General features: G+C 45.8%; 1 protein-coding gene across 6 annotated transcripts in view; it reads left to right on the forward strand.

Moving 5' to 3' along the window:
* Window positions 1–19,489, forward strand: part of Arid1b (AT-rich interaction domain 1B) — a 356,893-nt gene that overhangs the window by 262,041 nt on the left and 75,363 nt on the right. For all 6 annotated transcript variants that reach the window (XM_075950348.1, XM_075950347.1, XM_075950338.1 and 3 more), the window contains one exon: window positions 18,259–18,348. In XM_075950348.1, coding sequence (XP_075806463.1) covers window positions 18,259–18,348 — 90 coding nt within the window. The remainder of the gene's footprint in view (window positions 1–18,258; window positions 18,349–19,489) is intronic.

Raw genomic sequence — 19,489 nt, forward strand, 5'->3', positions numbered from 1 at the left:
TATATTTTATCACTTTTTAAAAGAATTTTATTTATTACATTTTTAGAGTTTATGTTACTATTTTGATTTACTATATTTTTTATGGACACGTATCCTACTTAGGATGGCGGTAATATTTCATCCATGCTGAGGGACTGTTAATAGCCACACAAAACAGCCCTTAAAACCAAGCAGGTCTCCTAGCAAATCAGAAAACACAGTTTCCTCGGCCACACTCTGTGGGGTGTGTTTTAGCTTGCCTCTCTTGAAATTAAATGTTACGTTTTTATGATCCTGCCATAACATATTAGGCGATACCGTTGAAGTTTGGGTCCATTTGGTTAAGGCATTTCACTGTATTCTCTGTGTTCTTCCTGGTTGGCCCCTGTCACCACTATCAAGTGGTGTTTAGTCCTGAGGCGAGGCCCGCAAAAGCGCTCCTTTCTAGGTCACTTCCCAATGATCTGCAAAGACACAAGAGTGTTGTATTGGTTGTGTGAAGTGTGACACACACACCACTTCTTGGGGTTCTTCTAAGCAGAATAACCGCCTAGAACGTCTGGTGAACAAATTTAGCATCTGTCATACTCTCCCCAGTAAAATAGTGATCTCACCTCCTCTCCCAGCCGCTGCTTAGCTGAGTAACCTGAGCAAGCTGCTGAGTGCCTCTGGCCCAGTTTCTCCACCTGTGGCACAGCATGTCTCATTTGGTTACCACACAGATTCCTGGGACTGCGGGACAATACAGTTACAGGACAGATATTCGGTGTGTGGTGTTGGTAGGAGACGTGTGTTTCATTTTGCTTAGGCTGTAGTTAATTCTGAAGTGTTGCCATAAATGTCTTCTAATGACAGATTTGGTCACATTTCAGTGTGCAGTTTCTCATGTTACAGCTCAAGAGTCCCTCACGGGGGTTCATGAAGAAAGAAAGGCCTTTGAATGTACAAATACAGGACCTGGTCCCCCAGCTCTGCCCACGCTGAGTCAGCACCCGTCAGTGCTCTGCTCGTGGCTGACCCTCCCCTCTGTTGATTTTGCTGGCCTTGCCTCCTGAGCCCCTTCCCAGATTACTAACAAAGCACAAATGTAGATCAGCCCACCCTTTGCAACTTCCGTTTAACACAGAGGCTTTTGTCAGCGTGCTTGTTCTGTAAGTGCAGCCAAGGTTGAAGATGGGGAGACCGGTGGCTGTGCAAGGGCAGGTGGCGGGCAGGTGCCGTCGTGGCCTGGGAGACACTGCTGTTGTGCAGCTTCAGCGTTTGCAGTGTTTACCCCTCTTCTGCTTTTGTTCATGGGTGTCTAGGGGTGTGAACTTCAGGGTGTCCTGCCCACGGTCCTCTGTGGGTAGAGTTAAGTCGCTCTCATCTGACTGCAGACGGCCACGGATGGGAATAGGCTAGGACAGAAAACTACGAAGTTAGGTATTCACATGAGTGCCTCACCAAAGGGGCATGGCTTTCTGGCCTTTCTCGTGTGGTGTTGGTTTTTACTATAGGAAGATAAATCAGAGGCATATCTTCCTAGCCATAAGAGCAAAACAGCGTTTTACCAAATACAAAGGCCAAATCCCTCCTACCCATTTTTGCTTTCTTTTTTGTTTTTGTGCTTTTTGTTTTTCTGATTGTATAAGCATTGCTGTATGTTTTGCTGATGGAGGTGGCTTGCTCACCTTCCCCTCTGACTGCCAGCTGTCCACATGAGGTCAAGCAAGAGAGCTTGAGAGAGGAATCTAGTGAGGAGGGACCTTGACTCAAATCTTTTAAGTGCTACCCTCTGCCCCTCCCCTTCTGTACGTTCTTTCCTTTTCAGTAAGCCCCCTTCGCTCTGCAGCTGGTGTGTGTGCAAACACGCATGTGTGTGCATACACACACAGAGCTCCTGCACACCTGTCCCCTTCCCAGGAGGTGACACCCCTATGCCTGGCAAAGGCCTCTAGTTTCTGTCCTTTGCAAAAGCTTGCCAGAATAGAGCTTGCAAAGGAAGCTTGGCCAGAGATGCTCTGTGCTCTGGGAACTCCTTTTCCTTAGAGTTTGACCTCATTCCTTAACTGAGCTCTGTCATTTCAGCTCCTGCAGGGTGAATTGTTCATCTAGCTGGCCCTCAGACAACAAATGCCCATGTTTTAAAAAGGATAGTGGCACGGGGGATACAAGTTGCTGGGCTGCTCTGTGATATTTAAAACAACACCAGCCCCTCCTCAACAGGATACCAAGTGGCTTCTAGAGCTGCAAACACAAAGAAGACATTCTGGTCAAACATTAGAAAGGATGCTAAAGCCAGGAAGAGAAGGATGGATGGCAGCGTGGAATAGTCATGGCCAGGGTGAGCAGGTATCCCCTGAGAGCAAATAACCACTCCTGATGTTCGACGAGATGAATGTCTATAAGGTGCACAGCAGAGGGGGCAAACCAGTGTCTCCCTTTGCTTAGTCCTTTCTCCATAGATTAAGTCTTTCAAGGCTCAAGCCAAGCCCATTATGCGGAAACACATTATCCACATTTTAATTTGTATTTAATAGAACTAAGTAAATAAACACGGGTTTATTTCTGTATGTAAATGTTTCTGGGCCCGTTTTCTTTCAGGATTGCAAGTATGAGGCTGTATGTGGCCTTGCAGGAACAGCAGCACCGTTCTGTGTCTGCACTAGCCTCCTACCTGCTAGCTCATGTCCCAGCATCTAGCACATGATCCTTTTTGGCTTCTCTGGAGGTAGAAATTCTGTGACAGCTTGTTCCAAGGGGAATGCATGCTGCTTATTGGCAAACTGAACAAGCAAAAGAAAAAAAAATTAAACACAAAGTGCCATTGATATATCCATGTTTCTAATCTGTGGCAGCACAGAAAACATCAATTCAGCATTTCTACAGACTGAGAGAACTTAGCCAGGGTTTTTTTCGCCTTACAATGTAAAATATTTGCGTCTAAAACAAAGCAGTAATTTCCCATCTTTTCCAAATGATGCTTAGCAACAGCAAGAGAAGCAGAAGCGGATTTGGTTTTGAGAGGTGGTGTGCAGCCCTGGAGAGCTTGGGTAGGGCAAGTGTGACATTCAGCCTCCCATTAGCAGACCGTAACATGTAACAGTTCATACCGAGGTTCGCCCCATGAGAAAGGGCTCTGTACTGGTGATCACACACACACACACACACACACACACACACACCCCAGCCTTGCCCTCTGGCACCTGCGACTATCCCCGGCCTGGCTGGAAGATGAGTGTGGCTTCTACTTTCCAAAGATGCGGGTCTTCAGTTCCTCTAACCCCTTTGAAGTTAGGTCTCTCTCCCCCTCCATCCATGTTCAGGGACTGTGAGGACACTGGGAACTTCTCCAATGTCATTCCCTCCCGACTTTTTATCCCCCCTTACCTGAGCCCCTGCCTCCCTCATCCCTCACCTCTGGTACCTGTCTGTGTGTTCTTCACTGCATTGTCTGCTGAAGTGGGTCAGACTCCTCGTTCATTTCTAAAGCGCAGTGGACTGTCGGGTGCATGCCTTCACAGCCGCACACAGCCTCTGGAAACACCCTTGCCATTGACCTGCTGAGGACTCGGGACTAGAGGGGTACAAAGCTGTATGACCTAATTGAAGCCTAGAAGACAGTTTTAAAATCCATTTTGCTACATTTTAGGAACTAGTGTCTAAATGAATAGTTTAGAGTCATGGTGTTCGTAAACTCTTCTGTCTGAAGGTTCTTCTAAAATGGAGTAAGTCGTTGATGTGAAAGGGATGTTAGGTCTCTCTCCCCATCTTCTGATAACCCCGACCTGGGAGTATTGTGATGTGCTGATTGATTATAGCCGTTCGGTCTGGTACTAATCAATTTCATCACTTAGTCTCATTCACTGCTTGCACCTTTGATTTCTCTCCCATAGCAGGATGATGGAGGTTGTCATTGACTAATGGAGAGCAGCATTGACTGCGGCACGAGACAAACGGAATGCCGACACCGATCCTAAAATGCATTAATCTTTAATAATCCGCATCTGCATGTTTATAAATGGTATAACCAGGGATTGTTAGTGTTGACACTTTCCCTTCCAAACAGAAAGTGACATCAGGGTTTGTATGTGGAAACTGCTCTAGCTGTGCACAGCAGAAAGCCAGGAGTGTGGCCTCACTGAGGAGGCAGCGCTGCTTGCTGCTTGCTGCACAGGAGGTTCAGGTTGCACTTCCGCTGCTGCCTCATCAGGTGTAGCCTGTGACAGCCTGGTCAGACCAACTGCTCAGGTCCTTGTGTCCTGTGGCACCTCCTTGGTTCATTTGTTCCCCAAAGTAGACTGGACTTTTTTAGAAACTCAGGGAAATGCACTGAACCTGCATGTGGAGGTCCCTGTTGTCATGAAGTAAGGCAGATATGAAGTACATAAGTAAGTGTGGTTATCCCAGGAAACAGCTCGGCAGTCAGGCATTTGGACTGGAGTTCAGATCCCCAGAACCCAGGTACAGGGAGCCTCAGAGCAAGCTGGCTAGAGAGTTTGATTGACAGGTCCTGCCTCACTGAAGAAGGCCTGCATATTATAATTATTTTGCTTCATTTTTATAGTTAATCTCTACTATGCCTACTAAAGAGAAAACTATATCAAACTATATATAGGAAAAATACCAATGTATAAGGCTCAACGTCTTGCGTGGTCTAGAGCATCTGCTCAAGCTTTTGGAGTGTATCCTCCAATGGATACGGGAAACTGTTGTAAGATTGGGATGTGCAGTTTTAACTGCAGTGGGAGACCACTAGAGGGTGAGCAGGTAGAAGTGTCATGGTCTTGCCTGAAGATCAGAGTGCAGAGCTAAACCAGGAGTCCAGGAGGTGGTGGCCCAGACCTTTAATCCCAGGATTCAAGGGCACCCTGGGCTACATGAGATTGATCCAGTCCCAGAGAGAAACAGAGCCAGGCAGTGGTGACCCACATCTTAATTCCAGCACCAGGGAGATGGAGACAGGACTGATGTGGCTGGGCGGAGAGAAGAACGTACAACTGAAGGAGGCGGGAGCTCATTGCAGTCTGAGGATCTGTAGAGAAAGGATCGCCCCTTCAGTCTGAGGAGTCCGGTAGAGGTAAAAGGTCTGTCTAGTGGCTGGCTGCACTGCTTCTCTGATCGCTCAACTTTCACCCCATATCTGACTCCAGGTTTTATTTATTAAGACCAATTAGAAGTCATGCTACACCTAGGTTGTGAGCTCACAGTGCAGAATCTATGATAGGTTGCAGCTCCAGTCTCGTGCCAGAATCAGCTAGTGCTGGAGTCACCGCCTTCATAATTGTTGCTTTGAGTCCATTCCACCAAAAAAAAAAAAAAAGAAGAAGAAAGAAAGAAAGAAAAGGCATCCCTTTTAGCACGTTAAACCTCGGTTCTTAGTGTATTGGTCTATCTTCTCTCCTTCCTCTCCCCTCACTCCCCTCTCCTTTCCTCTCTCTGTTTTTGTCTTTAGAAAAGGTCATGGGACAGATTTCCCTGTTTCTGTACTGCCCAAAGCTGAATAGCATATAGTGTGCACCTTCCATCCATCGCCAAGACCCAGATAGAGTCTCCTTCTCTTTACTAAGTAGCTGCTGACCTCTTCTGTGCAGATTTTGCCTTCCTCTGGGTGTTGCAGTTGTGAGAGGGAACGCTTCCCTGTACATCGAGGGTGGAGCACAGGGCATGGCCAGCAGGGGGCGCTCAATAGATGTTGGCCAAATTTAAGAATGCCAGTTCTGAAAGGAGAAAAGGGAGTCCAAGAAAAGAAGCCAGCTTCCTGTGCTTTGGTGTTTTCCCCTATCATTTGGTCATTCTTTTCCCCTCTTGAAAGAGTCTCAACTGTGATAGATCATTCTGTGTGAAAACCTAGTTCTGAGCTTGTCGATAGAAGCCAGGTCTTCATGTATGAAGGCCCTTGCCTAGTTCTGATTGTTCAAATGCATTAGCATTTTGAGGTGAAATATTAGCTAGTAACTAAATCTCTGCCTTGGCAACAAGAAAGTAATATGCTCCTGCTATTTGGAAGAGATGGGCTATTTTGAGAGCACTCTTGATAAATAACTAGCTAACACCTAAAGTAAGCATTAATGGCAAACGCATGAGGCTGCAGCTCGATCTGTGTATCTTCTTTTCCATGTCCTTTTGGTCTTGTCATGCATCCTCAAATTGTCCCCTGTATCAGAGGCTCCTGGTAACCTGGGCACAACTCATAGTGTTCCCAAGAGCACAACCGCTGCTCCTCACGTAGCTGCCACCATTTTAGCCTGTGCTGGATGACTCAGCCTACCCAGACGCCCTCGTGGTAGGCTGCACTGTTGAAGGGTTCAGTTGCCCATTGCCCTGAGTTTCACTGTATGTTTCCCTTCTCTTCAAAAGCCATTGATTGAGGCGCCAGGCATATGGCACACTCTGAACTGAGACATCAGAACAGTTACTTAGATGTTTATTAGCTTTCAGTGTGAGCTGTAGGGTGTTAGGCAGACCCCATGAGTCTTGGAGATTTCAGTCAGTAGCTCGAGTTTCCAAAAGTAGTACAATGCTGAACTTTGACTTGGCTTTTAACAGTAGTTTTGGATCTGGGATTGCAGCTCAGTTGGCTGAGTGTTTGCCCTAGACTCTCCAGCACTGTGTAAACAAGGCATGGTAGTCTGTGCTAGAAATCCCAGCCCTTTGGATTGAGCTTCAGCTCCTTTGCAAGTTGAGGGTCAGCCTAGACTACATGAGACTCTGCCTCAAACAGAAAGAAATAGTTCGTTCTGATGCTTGTCCCATAAACATGAAGACCTGAGTTTGGACCCCTAGAACCCATGTAAAAAACTGAGTTTGGTGGCACACAGTCTGTAATTCTAACCCTGAGGAGACAAAGACCAGTGGACCCTGGAGCTGACTGGCCTGTCAACTTAGCCGAATCGGGGTGCTCAAACTCTAGTGAGAGACCTGGTCTAAAATAATGAGGTGGAAAAATACAAAACAGCCCCTGGTGTTCTCCAACACATGTGTGCACACACATGTACACATACCACAAACTAAGTCAGTGTAGTTTTATGTCAAGGGTATAGAAGTTTTACATTTTATCACAAAAATAAACTATTAGTGTAGTTACAAATGCAATAAATTTTTACATTTTTCAGAAAGTTGGTTAAAACACATAAATTCTGTATTTAGCAAAGAAGTTGATTCTATACTTAATAGAATAGAAACTGTGGTTTTAGTAATTTATTATTGTGTGGATACATATAGCTAAGGGCACATGCATGGCCCATGTGTGGAGGTCTTTGCAGAGTCGGTTCTTTTTCTCTACCTTTATCCAGATCAAGAACTCAAACTCGGGTCACCAGACTTGCACGGCAAGTGCCTTTCCTTGAGCAGCCATTTTGTCCCTCCAGTCCTGTGTTTTAATCGTTGGTCTCCGTACTCAGATTCTAGTGCCCCCAAGCTGAACAGCTTTCTCTCCCTCCTGACTCATCCAGTAGTGTCACCATGCCTGTTGAGTGAGTGTTGTATTAGAACATGGCCCCTTGTGCCTGCAGCACCCCCACTGCCTGCCTTCCCTCTCTTGTGCTGTATGGGCTGTCAGGTGTACGGTGGCTGAGGGCAAGCCCAGGCTGCATGGCATTGTCATAGCTGCTCATGTTTACAAGCAGAGTTGTCACCAAGTGTGGGAACCCAGGCAGGAGTGTCGCAAGGAGGTGTGGAAGCCACACAACTTGGATTAAAGCAGAGAGTAGCTGGCTCCCACAGCCCCTGTCCTCATCCCGCTGCAGAGAGCGGGATCCAGGGGAAGAAAGGGAGCAGGCAGGCGTCAGCTAATCTTTCTCCTGGGGGTCCAGGTGGACAAATTGGCAACCCCATTCACGGTTTTTTTTTTCCTTGTCCCTTTTGTATCATAAGAACTGCTAATCGGATCCATGCTGCTGCAACTGTGGTTAGTTATTAGCAGAATAAAGGCAGATTTCTTCAAAAGAACGGGTGGGGGAAACGACTGTACAAAATTGCAAGGTTGTTAGAATCTTAACCGCGCAGCAGTCGATCTCCCCCTTACTCTGAATTACACGCTGAATGCGAGCCTTTCATCTGTCACTATACCCGGTTCTTCACACGGCAGCCAAATAGTAAGCTGCTCAAACAAAAAGAAAGGAATCTTAAAAAGAGGAAAAATATTGAAGAGGAATAAGAATGGGTAAGAGAAGGGGAAAATTAGGTTTTGTTTCTGTTAATTTGTCCTGGTGAGAGAAATACAAACTGCCTGCTCTGTTTGCCCCCTCCCCCACACACACATCAAAGCGAGGATTAGAGCAGATTTAGTGGGTGGCGCTTCTGCATTTCATGTCTGGAGTTGTGCATGAGTCAGACTTGGAACCTACCACTTTAAAATCTTCTTAAATCAACATCAAGATGCTACCTTATGGGTGAGCAGCATTCTATCCAAGCATGTTCTTCACCCCGCCACCAATGCACTTTTCCAAATGCAGACTTTGAGTTGCACCCCAGCTGGAAAGCTTTTGAAAAGATTGTGTTTTGATGAGAGTACAATCACATTTTTAGTATGGTAGTTTAGTCAGTTGCATGCATTGTTAGACACCCAAAGGAGTATCTCCCAAACTGACTCCCCAAGATAGACGTGGCTCCTATGATGCCGCTTATCCCGCCCACCTCCTGTTGATGCCGTCACACGGGGCCTTACTGAGGAAGCCGATAAGCATGCCTCCACATTTACCTTTTCTTCAATGGCCACTTGTTTTCTGGACATACTTTTCATTCTTCCCCCAGTTACTGAGAGGAAAGAGCACAGAAACTGAACAAAGCTGGTGTGTCGAGTAATTCGACAGGGTGAGCCACAGTGCTTGTCAGCAGGAGAGGCTGCACCTCCCCTGAAGCCTCGGTCACCAAGGTAGCCCAGACTAAAGTTGATAGTCTCATGCTGACTACCTGACATGGAAAATACTCGGACTTGGTCTGCCTAAAGTCAGAGCACCAAGTTGCCTAAGCTGTCATATCTGCAGCCTGTGTTTGGCCTTCAAGTCTCAGGTTGAGTTTACCTCATGCCTTGCAAGGCCTTTGTAGTTTCTATGCCTCAGAATTTCGGTATGAAACTTTCCACACTGCAGGGCTCTGGGCATCAGATGACCAACTGTTAAACTGACTTCATGTTGCAAATGTAAAGTGGACTTTGGGAAGTTAAAAAGGTGACAGGCCGCAAGGACAGCTCCACAGGCGAAGGCGCTTGCTGCCCAGCCTGGTGGCTCCAGCTCAGGCCGCCTGACCCGCATGCTGTAGGCAGAAACCAATTCCTGCAAGTTGTCCCCCGACTGCCACATGTGCATTCTGGCACCCGTGCGCCCCCCAACCCAGGCAGACACCAAATAAATAAATAAAATGTGATTTTTTTTTAAAGATGCTAATAGGAAAGATTCTGTTTGAATCTAGAAGGCAAGTAAACAATGGTGTATTCTCACAATTTTTTTTGTAATTGAGAAAAATAGCTCTGCAAACCAAAGTGCAGGTGTCTGAGAGAGTCTGGCCAGAGCCTGGGTTCTAAGAGTCAGTGTGCAACAGGCTCGCCGCTGCTCCCCGTCTGCCACATGATGAGCCTTCGTATCCAGTCAGCCTCAAGTCTAGCAAGAGCCACAGAGAATCTTTCTTCCCTTCTTACTGCTATGGCTGAAAGTCACCAACCTTAAGTGCACCCAGTGTTCAGCTTTCGAAACACTGAGTTAGGTAGTCAGTGTGGGAATAAAGGAGTCTGAAGAATGGACGGACACTGACTGCGATTTTCTGCAGGAAATCCTTTCTCCCCTTACAGTCTTCCTGCTGTGTGAGTTTGGGCAAAGGAAAATGCAGAAGGCAAAAAAGGTCAGGTGAGATGGCTCAGTGGGCAAAGCTCCTGTCAGGCCTGAGGACCTAATCTGATGCCAGAGCCCAGACAGTGGGGAGAGAGAACCAGTTCCTGGAAGTTGTCCTCTGACATGTGTCCTTGGAGCCTCTGCACACACACACGGGGGAGGGGGAGAGGGAGGAGGGGGAGTAAGGCAGGACAGTGTCCAGATAAAGGCTTGTAACTTCTGAGACAAACTTGGAGTAGCTAGGGTTTGATATATAAAATGTCTTAACAGAACACCCCAAATAACAAACCCTGAGTATTCTTAATGATATTCTACCAGTAATCAAAAAGATTGCTTTTCTAATATCTGAAATGATGGACAAATCACAATAATCTGGGCAGTTTTGTTGGCTAGTCGCCTCTGAGGTTCTTAGCACACGTAGGTGCATAGTGACAAAGGCTTGAATTCTGTTGCAAACTGGCTGGTGAGGCAGCTCAGCCAGGGGCACCTGCTACTGAGGCTGCTGCCGGAATTGGTCCTTGGGGCCTGCATAGTGGAAACAGAGAGTCAGCCTCTGCAAACTGTCTTTTAACTTCCAGACATGAGTCATAGAACATGTGTGTGGATATACATAAACTCACCCACTTACACATACATATTCACACACACACATGCATCCTCTCACACACACCACATACAAACACACACACACATAGATACACACACCCCTTACACATTCTCATTTTCTCTCTCTCTCTCTCTCTCTCTCTCTCTCTCTCTCTCTCTCTGGGGCTGGATGGTATTTTTCCCCAAGGCTGCTAGGATTCAGTTCCTGATCCTGTATGCTGTATGACTGGGGGAGGCAGAGCCCAAGGACGTTCCAGTACCCTCAATAGAGTTACCTTGACAGCCTGCTCACTGTGTTCATCTTCTGTCATCCCAACACAACGCTGATCAGTCTAATATGCGCAGTGAGATCTCATCAATAGTTTATCTTCTATTTTGTTTGATCAAAGAGCTGAGAAAATAATTTAGCTCTTCGACCTACCCTTACTATGATTACCAAGGAGGTCTGAGTCTGCTGGAAATCTGGCTTGCAGAGGTTTTAAACCAGGCTATTGTGTGACTTCTGGGAAAGGAGGAATAAGCATCGATTAATCCCAGAGAGGCTACCGACAACAGACCAAAGAAACGAGTCCACTAAGTGTAGCTCAGTAACCTAGTGAGCCTATGGAGGTGACTTGTAGGAGCATGGTGTCTCCAAAAAGCTCACCCCAGCATGTCGGTGGCTCAGAAAAGTGGAATCCCTGGACCTCTATACACAGCTTGCGGGCGGCTCCATGGGGGATTTCTTCTCACCCAGAAATCCTTTACTGCTTTTATAACCTTGCAAAGGGGCCTTGTGAATCTCGGAACCTCGGAGACCAGGAGGCATCGTTAGCTTTCTGAGTCTTCCCAGCCAGTGTGTCCTCCTTCCAACTGTACAGCACACTGCTGTGTTTACACAAGCCTCTGTGTTGAATATGGGAGGGAGGGCGTGGTGGGTTGCCTGGCCAGGCTGCTCTTGCTAAACACTACCTGATGTTTATTAGCCTTTCAGCACAACTGTCCTGCCTGCTTCTTACTTATAGAATCATTTATAAAGAGCAAGCTAACTGATCCTGTGGGGCGATTCCAGGGCGTCACACAGTGTCATAAGTATAGTTCTATTTTTACCCCTTCATGTATCATCAGTGGCTGCTTTTAAACCATCCACAATCACTGAGTTAAGTAGTTGTGGCAGAGAACATATGGTCTGCAAAGCCTAAAATATTTACTATCTGCCAGTTTGTAAAAAAAAAAAAAATGGTTGCCTAATCCTGATTTAGAATAACAAGATAAAATTACATGATTACTGTTAACTCATAAAAATCTAATTAGCTATTAGTCTGAGTTTGCTTTCTGGAATAAGCAGCCATTTATTCGTTCGTCAACAAATACGTATTGAATGCTCACTGTGTGTCTGCTTCTGGAGATGTAGCAAAGAGTGACGCAAACAGGGCCCCTGTTCTTGTGGGATTCACACTGTAGTAAGAGAGGAGTAAGTTGTAAACATGCGAGTATTAATCGCAGTGTCCACTAGTGAGAACCATGCCTGTCGTAGTGACCGAGCCAGACCACTCCACACCTTGCTGCTCTGCAGCCGAGCTCCTGTATTAGCTGTCTCTCTTGCTGCTGGGACAAAATACTTACCAAAGCCACTAAGAAGAGAAGGCTTTGTTCTGGCTCGAGTGGCTGGGAAGGCCTGGTGGCAGGAGCCTGAGGTGGCTGGTCACGTGCCGTCCTCAGCCAGGAAGCAGAGATGCATGCTACCCAGTGCCTCTTCTGCTTTGTATTCAGTCCTGGGCCCCAGCCCTCGAGTGTGCCCCCACACTTAGGGTGGGCTTCCCATTTCAGTCCATTTAATTTAGAAAACCCCTCGCAGACGTGCCCAGAGCCTGGTTTCTATGATGATCAGAAAGAATCATATCAGCATCACGGCCACATAGATATTATTAACTAGCCCATTGCCTATAAAGCATGCTTACTAGACATGTGCCAATATGCCAGAATGTACATATTGGCCAGTTGTCTCTAAACTATGTATGAAGTCACAATATCTTGTTTATTATACTAAAAATACTTGATTGTCTGTTTTGTCTGCTTTTAATTAGAAAATTTACCCTCAAAAATCTAGTTAGTATGGATTTAGAAAGGAAATATTGTACCAGAATCTAGTTGTATGTTAGCTAAATGGCGTTTATCCCAGAAAGTCTGAGTGGTTCCGTAGTAACACTTCTATTTATATTATAGACCATGAAAATAAAATGGAAGGGGAAATGTAATCTTTAACAAAAATCCAATCCCCAGTCATGACTTTAAAAAGAGAAGGAAGCAGCGGTCAATCATCAGGTGTAGGTTGGACAGTTGGTTATATTCTGGACAACCTTGCAAGGCTTTTCTACATAGGATACAAATAGGGAAGGATGCACTTCCATTAATATCAGCAATGTAACAGAGAAAATTCAGTTAAAGACAGAATAACAAGTAGAGAAAAAAAAAAGCACTTTTTCCTTCTTCTTCTGGAAAATACCAAATGGCGGATGACGCCAGTAGAGCGGGAGGGCCAGGAGGACCCGGGGTCCCAGGATTAGGAGGCCACAACAAATCCATATAGGATTTGTCAGTCATCTTAGGTGCCACAGTTGTGGTCGAAGCCATGGCTCTGGTTGAGGCCTCGGGGCTCTTGGAGATAAAACCGAAGACAAGAATTGAATCCCTGTCACCAAGCTGGGCTGCCAGGTTAAGGACATGAAGATCAATCCCTGGAGGAGATCTACCTGTTCTCCCTGCCCACTAAAAAAACCCAAGATTATTGACTTTTCCTGGGAGGGGCCATCATCTGGACCAAGCATTCCATTATCCCTGTGCGGAGAGGCTACTAGGGGAACAAGACTGGTAAGTCTCAACTGTTCCGTGCAAAGTGACAGGCCGCTGTGGCGCTCTGTTGGTGCGTCTCATCCCTTCCCCCAGAGGCAATGGCATAGTCTCTGCTCCTGTGCTCAAGAAGCTACTGATGATAGCTGGTACTGATGTCTGCTACACATCAGCCAGGGGCTGCACTCCCACCCAGAGCAACTGTGCCAAGGCCACCTTTGATGCCATCTCTGAGACCTACCAACCTCTGGAAAGATTCTATGTTCACCAAGTCTCCTTACTAGGAATTCAGTGAGCATCTTGTGAAAACCCACATCAGAGTCTCTGTTCAGAGGATCCAGGTCCAGCTGTGGCTATCATATAAGGGTTTTTATACAAGAAAAATAAAGTGAATTAAGTCTATTAAGAAAGAAAGAAAAATAAAATAAAACTATCCCCCAGTACAGGTATTTTGATAGAGAGTCCAAAACTAGACTAGATATATGACAAATTAGTCAGTGAAATGATAGCCTGTCAAATCACTAGAGTAAGGGTGGGATTTTTTATGAATGATTTATCTACATTGTATTCAGATAGATACTTGCCTACATTTATGTAAGTGTACCCCGTGTGTGCCTGGGACCCGCAGAAGTTAGAAGATGACTTCACGTCCCCAGGAACTGGAGTTTACAGGCCGGTGTGTGTAGGAGGGAGTGACTCTGCACGTTTTTAACTTTGACTTTAGAAGCAGCCCCCATGCCAGAGCATGTGCTGCCAGCCTGGTGAGCAAATGGAACAGCAACACTGTTAGATTTTTAATGTCTGTAATTTAAGAAAATTGGTTGATTTAGATCAATTTGAGTTTGTTTCTATTGGTGAGATTATTGGTAAGAAGCTCAAATGTTCTCTAGTTTGGGACTGGAATTGGAGATGTGTATAGAAACTAGTCTTTATACATAGACACATTGGCATATCAGTTCATGTGATACATGGGTTGGGATATGCCTCTGTCCTCTGGGAGAGCTAACAGCATTAGAATACCATTAATTGTGAGCCTCCCTGAAACCTGGAGCTAAGTCCTAGAGCTTGTCACCAGAAACAGGAACCAGGATTTCTAAAAGTGACAGACAAGACAATTCCAAGATGAGCCTGAAGCCTCTGGTGGTCCTAAAAAGAAGGCCGTATTTAGTGAGAAGAGGGAGACCTGGCAATAGAGCCCAGGAACCAACTCTGGAGCCCACATCGGGAGAATCTGCCTCCATTTCATTCAGCTCACAGCATGGCTCACTTCCTGTTGGTCATGGAAGTGCACTAGCTCCCCATAGCTGTGACAGATCCCACATGAGACAACAGGAGAAAAGGGGGCCGCTAGGCCTGAGTTTGGAAAGTTAGATGTGTGTTAAGGTGCCTGTTGCTTTGGATCTAAGTTGGGTATTACATCATAGACTGCTCATTTGCTGGTGACCAGGAAGGAAAAGAAAGAACAGGAGGCATGCATCTTAGGATTCCCTTATCAGCTGTTATCCTAGTAACCAGAGGCCTTCCTCAGAGTCCACCACTTCCCAGAAGTGCCATGGGTCAGAGACCAAGTCTTTAAAGCTTGAGTTTGGGAAATATAGAAATCTGGTTAACACACATGGAAGGCAAAGGGGAAATAGGGAGTCACCATTAGCAGATAGATATCCTTGTGGTAAACCTCATAGGCAGGAGCTTCTAATAGATGCTGAAAATAGCAGGTGAAAGTTTCAGGAGACATGAGACTTGGATAAACCTCAAAAGGGAAGTGAACGCCCCGAAGTGAACGCCAGCCAGATCATGCAGTCCACATGAACAGAAATGGAACGTGTCAGTGTCCCGCCCCCATGATAGGGTGCATGGAGAAGGATGTGGCACTTCTCATGCATGTCCTCGTTTTCAGTGATGCAAATGTCTTACCCTGACAGGGCAGCATCATACAAAACAACTCATTAGGACACTCCCAAAGTGTCGAGATTATATATAAGGGGTCAGGGAAGATTGGGGAACACTAAGGGGACAGTGGGGGACATGGTTAAAGCAACGTTGGACGATCCTAGAAACAGCACATTTACTGGAAAAACTGACCAATTCAAATAAGGTCTGTAGATATATGCCTACATAATTACGTTATAGTTGCATAAGATGCATCCATGAGTTCTGGGTGTAAGGTGACAGTAGACTGTTCTTGGTGTTTCAGCTAAACAAAAGTAGAAGCTAAGGTGACTTACTGGCGCCTCACTTTAAATTGCTGCACCCTTTTCCACAGAGGTGTTTACAGCTGTCAGCTAATAAATACATAGGTGGGAATGGTGGGATTCGTTCTCATTTGCAGTGGTGGTGTCCTGTTGGATTTTCCCATTGTGCTTATGTCATTACAGATACAGATGAGAGTGAAACCTGGGGCATAACAAAGGAAGCAGCCTCTGGCTTTGAAATACGGTTCAGATTGAATTATGGAGGTTGGAGTTCCTAAGTGTGACTTGTTTACCTTACATGGCCGCGTCCTCCTTTGAAATAATTACCAAACTCTGAAAGAGTTTACTTAAAATTAGCATATATAATAAAGCCCCACAGATTTGAAGGATTTACTTTATTCAGTTCATCAAAGGCTCTGGATTTCCTTCTGTGGCCTGTGGACACGGCGAGTTCTCCTGTGTTCCACTCCACATGTATGTTACTGCTGTAACAGCAGTTATGCAGTTGTCCCCGCATGCACACAGGCATCACAGTTACATAATAGTCATGGAAGAGGCTGAGGAAAAGAGGTGAAAGCAGGGACACTGGCGTAAACTTTTCCTTCAACATTAAACAGCTGGTTGTTTTGTTCAGAGGGTAAATTTAATGTGTGCATTCCTCGTTGCTATGAAGGGACATCACCCTTCCATTGCACTAGGTAGCCCACAGCAGTGGTTTATGTGGCGATGCTGTATGCATGATGGCGTGAGTTTCTTGCAGCCTTTTATTTTTGCTTGGTGCATCGTAAGGGAGAGCAGTGCCTCGGGCATGCACAGTGAAGCCATACTGCCCTGTGTTGACATAGAACTGCTGTTTGTTTTCTCAGTGTGAGCCTATGAGTCCAGCCTGTCATGCAGAAGCGAACATTATAATGGAAGCGCTTACTGTCTTGCGGCAGCTCATTCCCCAGTGACGCTTTTAAAAGTCTGAGTTTGGCTGCAGAGTGCTTTAAATTTCTAAATGGACTATAGATTGGGGCCATGGGGCATTTCATTTCATAGGAAGCATGCAACCCGCAGTGGCTACAAAGCAATTTTTGTAGATCTATAGCCACGTCAATGACCAGTGTTTGCCCTTGGAGTTGTTTTAGACCAGAATGTTAAATGTTTTGACTGTACAGGTAATTATTTGGTATTAATATTAGGTTACTATGGATGCCTCCTAAGATAATGCCAGTTGGTGCACACTGGGCTATTTATAAGTCGTCTTTTTTATTGGGTGGGCACATCTAGGGGCTCCTCGTGGCTCAAGGTATCTCCTGAGTGTAACAAAGAAACACTCAGAAATATGTACCAAGCTTTATATTCTCTAAAAGTGGGGTGCCTAAGCCCCCCATAAGAACTTGAGGATTATTTTACAGTCATGCTTTCGTAACGTATTTCCTTCTACCTGCGGTGGAAATCATCCGCCTTCCATTTGCTATCCTGTGCAGGCATTATTATTAGAGTTACTCGTGGCAGTCCCCACAGACTCCAAGAGATACATCGATGTGTGTCTTGCAACCTCCAGTGGATTGAATTGGTGGCGATCTTGAAGTTTCTGTCTCTACTCAGCAGCGATTCTTGTCAGTAGTGTATTTGGCTATGGGAGAACAGGACCTGTGGAATCAACATATAGTTAGTGTCTGCTGTCCTGATCACGTGACCACCACTCAGAGGGATGCAGGGAAGTTGTGTGTGTTGGGGCATCTCTTTCATATTCATTGTAACAGAGGGATAAGGTAGAGCATGAAATAGCAATACCCCCATGCTGTGAGTGCTTGGGCCTTGAGGGCGGTGTTAAATTCAATACTTTTGAATTCTGCGTGTCTTTAGCCTTAGAAATGCATCTAAACCTCCGGGCCAGGAAGGGAGTTAATTGTGTAAGGACCTGTGTGATGCTTAGTTCAAAATTATGCATCAAGGGGCTGGAGAGATGGCTCAGCGGTTAAGAGCATTGCCTGCTCTACCAAAGGTGCTGAGTTCAATTCCCAGCAACCACATGGTGGCTCACAACCATCTGTAATGAGGTCTGGTGCCCTCTTCTGGCCTTCAGGCATACATGCAGAAAGAATATTGTATACATAATAAATAAATAAATAAATATTTAAAAAAAATTATGCATCAAGCCTCCACGTGATTGGTGTCTCTCTCTTACCAATAAAATAAGTGTCTTTTTATTTTATATTCTGAGATGATGAGTTATTGTGTATTCTTCATGCAAAGGGAGGGAGGACAGAAAAGACGTGATTCTCACCTCAAGAAACTTGCATTATATGTGAAGAAATAATTGAATGAACATTAAATTACTGGGAATTAAATAAATGCTGTTGCTGTATCAGCAACAGAAATCAACAGTGGCGGGGCGGTGCCCCTCTTAAGTGCTAATATCCCTCCCGCTTGTGTGTCTTAGTGAATCTCTGATTGCTTATTAGAAATTGATGTTACAATATTGATTGGCTATACCAGTGAGTGAATGCCAGCCGTTTTTCATTCTTATCCTGTGGGGCTGAGTTCAGACTCCAGAGCGAAGTTTGGCTGGCCGTCTTGGGTTTCTGGGATGTGGTGAAGGCTGTGTGGAATTGCAGCCGCTGGTTGATTGCTCCGTGAGTTTGAAAAGCCATTCAGCAGTTTTTGTGTCTTTAAGCAGGTCTTTTGGTAAATATCTTTATCTGCTTCATATTACAGGGGAAAGAAGAAGTTCTTTGCTTTCTGAGCTTTCTTCTCTGCCTTTGTGATCACGAGAGTGAGCTGTTAACTGCATCTTGGTTTCTGTAGTCCCTGTATCAATCCTCAGTATAAAGCTGTTTCCTTCTTGTGCTTTACAGGCAGCCAGATGCCTCCCCAACCGCCAGGGAGCCAGTCAGAATCCAGTTCCCATCCTGCCTTGAGCCAGTCACCAATGCCACAGGAAAGAGGTGAGTCTCGGGTCATCCCCAGCAGTCCCACTGTAGACAAGGTGGATGAGGTTGCTCACCCACACAGATCGTGTTTCTTGTCAAACGAACACAAGTTTTCATGTAACAGAAATCATGAAAAGGAAGCTGTCTTTCTGATAGATTGGGTGACATTTGGCCAAGGGTGACTCAAGAGCCAAAGAATATGCATAGTGAAACATCATCTGTATACATTTTGAGAAACTAATGTCTACATTTGTGTGTATGTGCATATGTGTGTGTGCGTGTTCATGTATTTGCAAGTGTGTGCATCTGTACGTGTGTGAGTGTATGAGAGTATGTGTGTCTGTGTATGTAGGACAACAATTTTGACTGATCACTCATTCCTGTGGTGTTTGCCCACAGGTTTTAAGCACATAACAACACCTTGTATAAAATCGTAAGGTCTTCAGACTGGGGTCCACTTGGAAGATCACATGGTCAGCTCTCTGGGGTAGACTGTAGAGTTCACATTGATTCCCTCACTAGAGGGTTGGTGGCACCCTGGTCAGAAAAGGAGTGCGTGCTTTCCTGATGCTTCAAAACAGATGTTGTCCTGTGTCTGCGATCTCTTCAGTGGCCTTACTGGGTGCTGCGTGTCACTCCATGGTGTGTTCATAATGCCTGGTGTCCCTTAGGCTTGTCCCTCAGTCCTCTTGTCCCTGGTGGGGAAGGTACTGTTGCTCCTGGGGGGAGGGTAAGGAAAGCCAGTTTTAACCCAGGTTGGCGTAGAGAAGGGCTGCGCATCACCACTTGGCCAGGGGTGATTTTAACCTAGTTTCGTATGGACTGCTCTGTTTGTGGGTCAGGTGCGTTTTATCTTTTCCACATCGGCAGGCGTAGAGACACAGGTTCTGAGTGCTGGTGCGCCTGGGTGCTTCTGGGAGAATGGTAGAGATGGCTTTGAAATTTCAAAGTGTGTGTGAGCCATGTGTACTCAAGAATCCCATTGCTGGGCCTGCCCCAGATTTCTCATCAGGAGGTTAGGGGGGCACGGTTTAGTCAGGATTGTTGACAAGAGCCCAGCTGTTGCCAGTGTGAGGGATGCAAAGGGGCTATGGTTCATTGGTCCTAGCTTACAGCTTGGGTCTGAAGTTGGGCCAGTGAGGTGGCAGTAAGAGCA

The sequence above is a fragment of the Microtus pennsylvanicus genome, chromosome 1, assembly GCF_037038515.1.
Source record: "Microtus pennsylvanicus isolate mMicPen1 chromosome 1, mMicPen1.hap1, whole genome shotgun sequence".
NCBI classification, from domain to species: Eukaryota; Metazoa; Chordata; class Mammalia; order Rodentia; family Cricetidae; genus Microtus; species Microtus pennsylvanicus.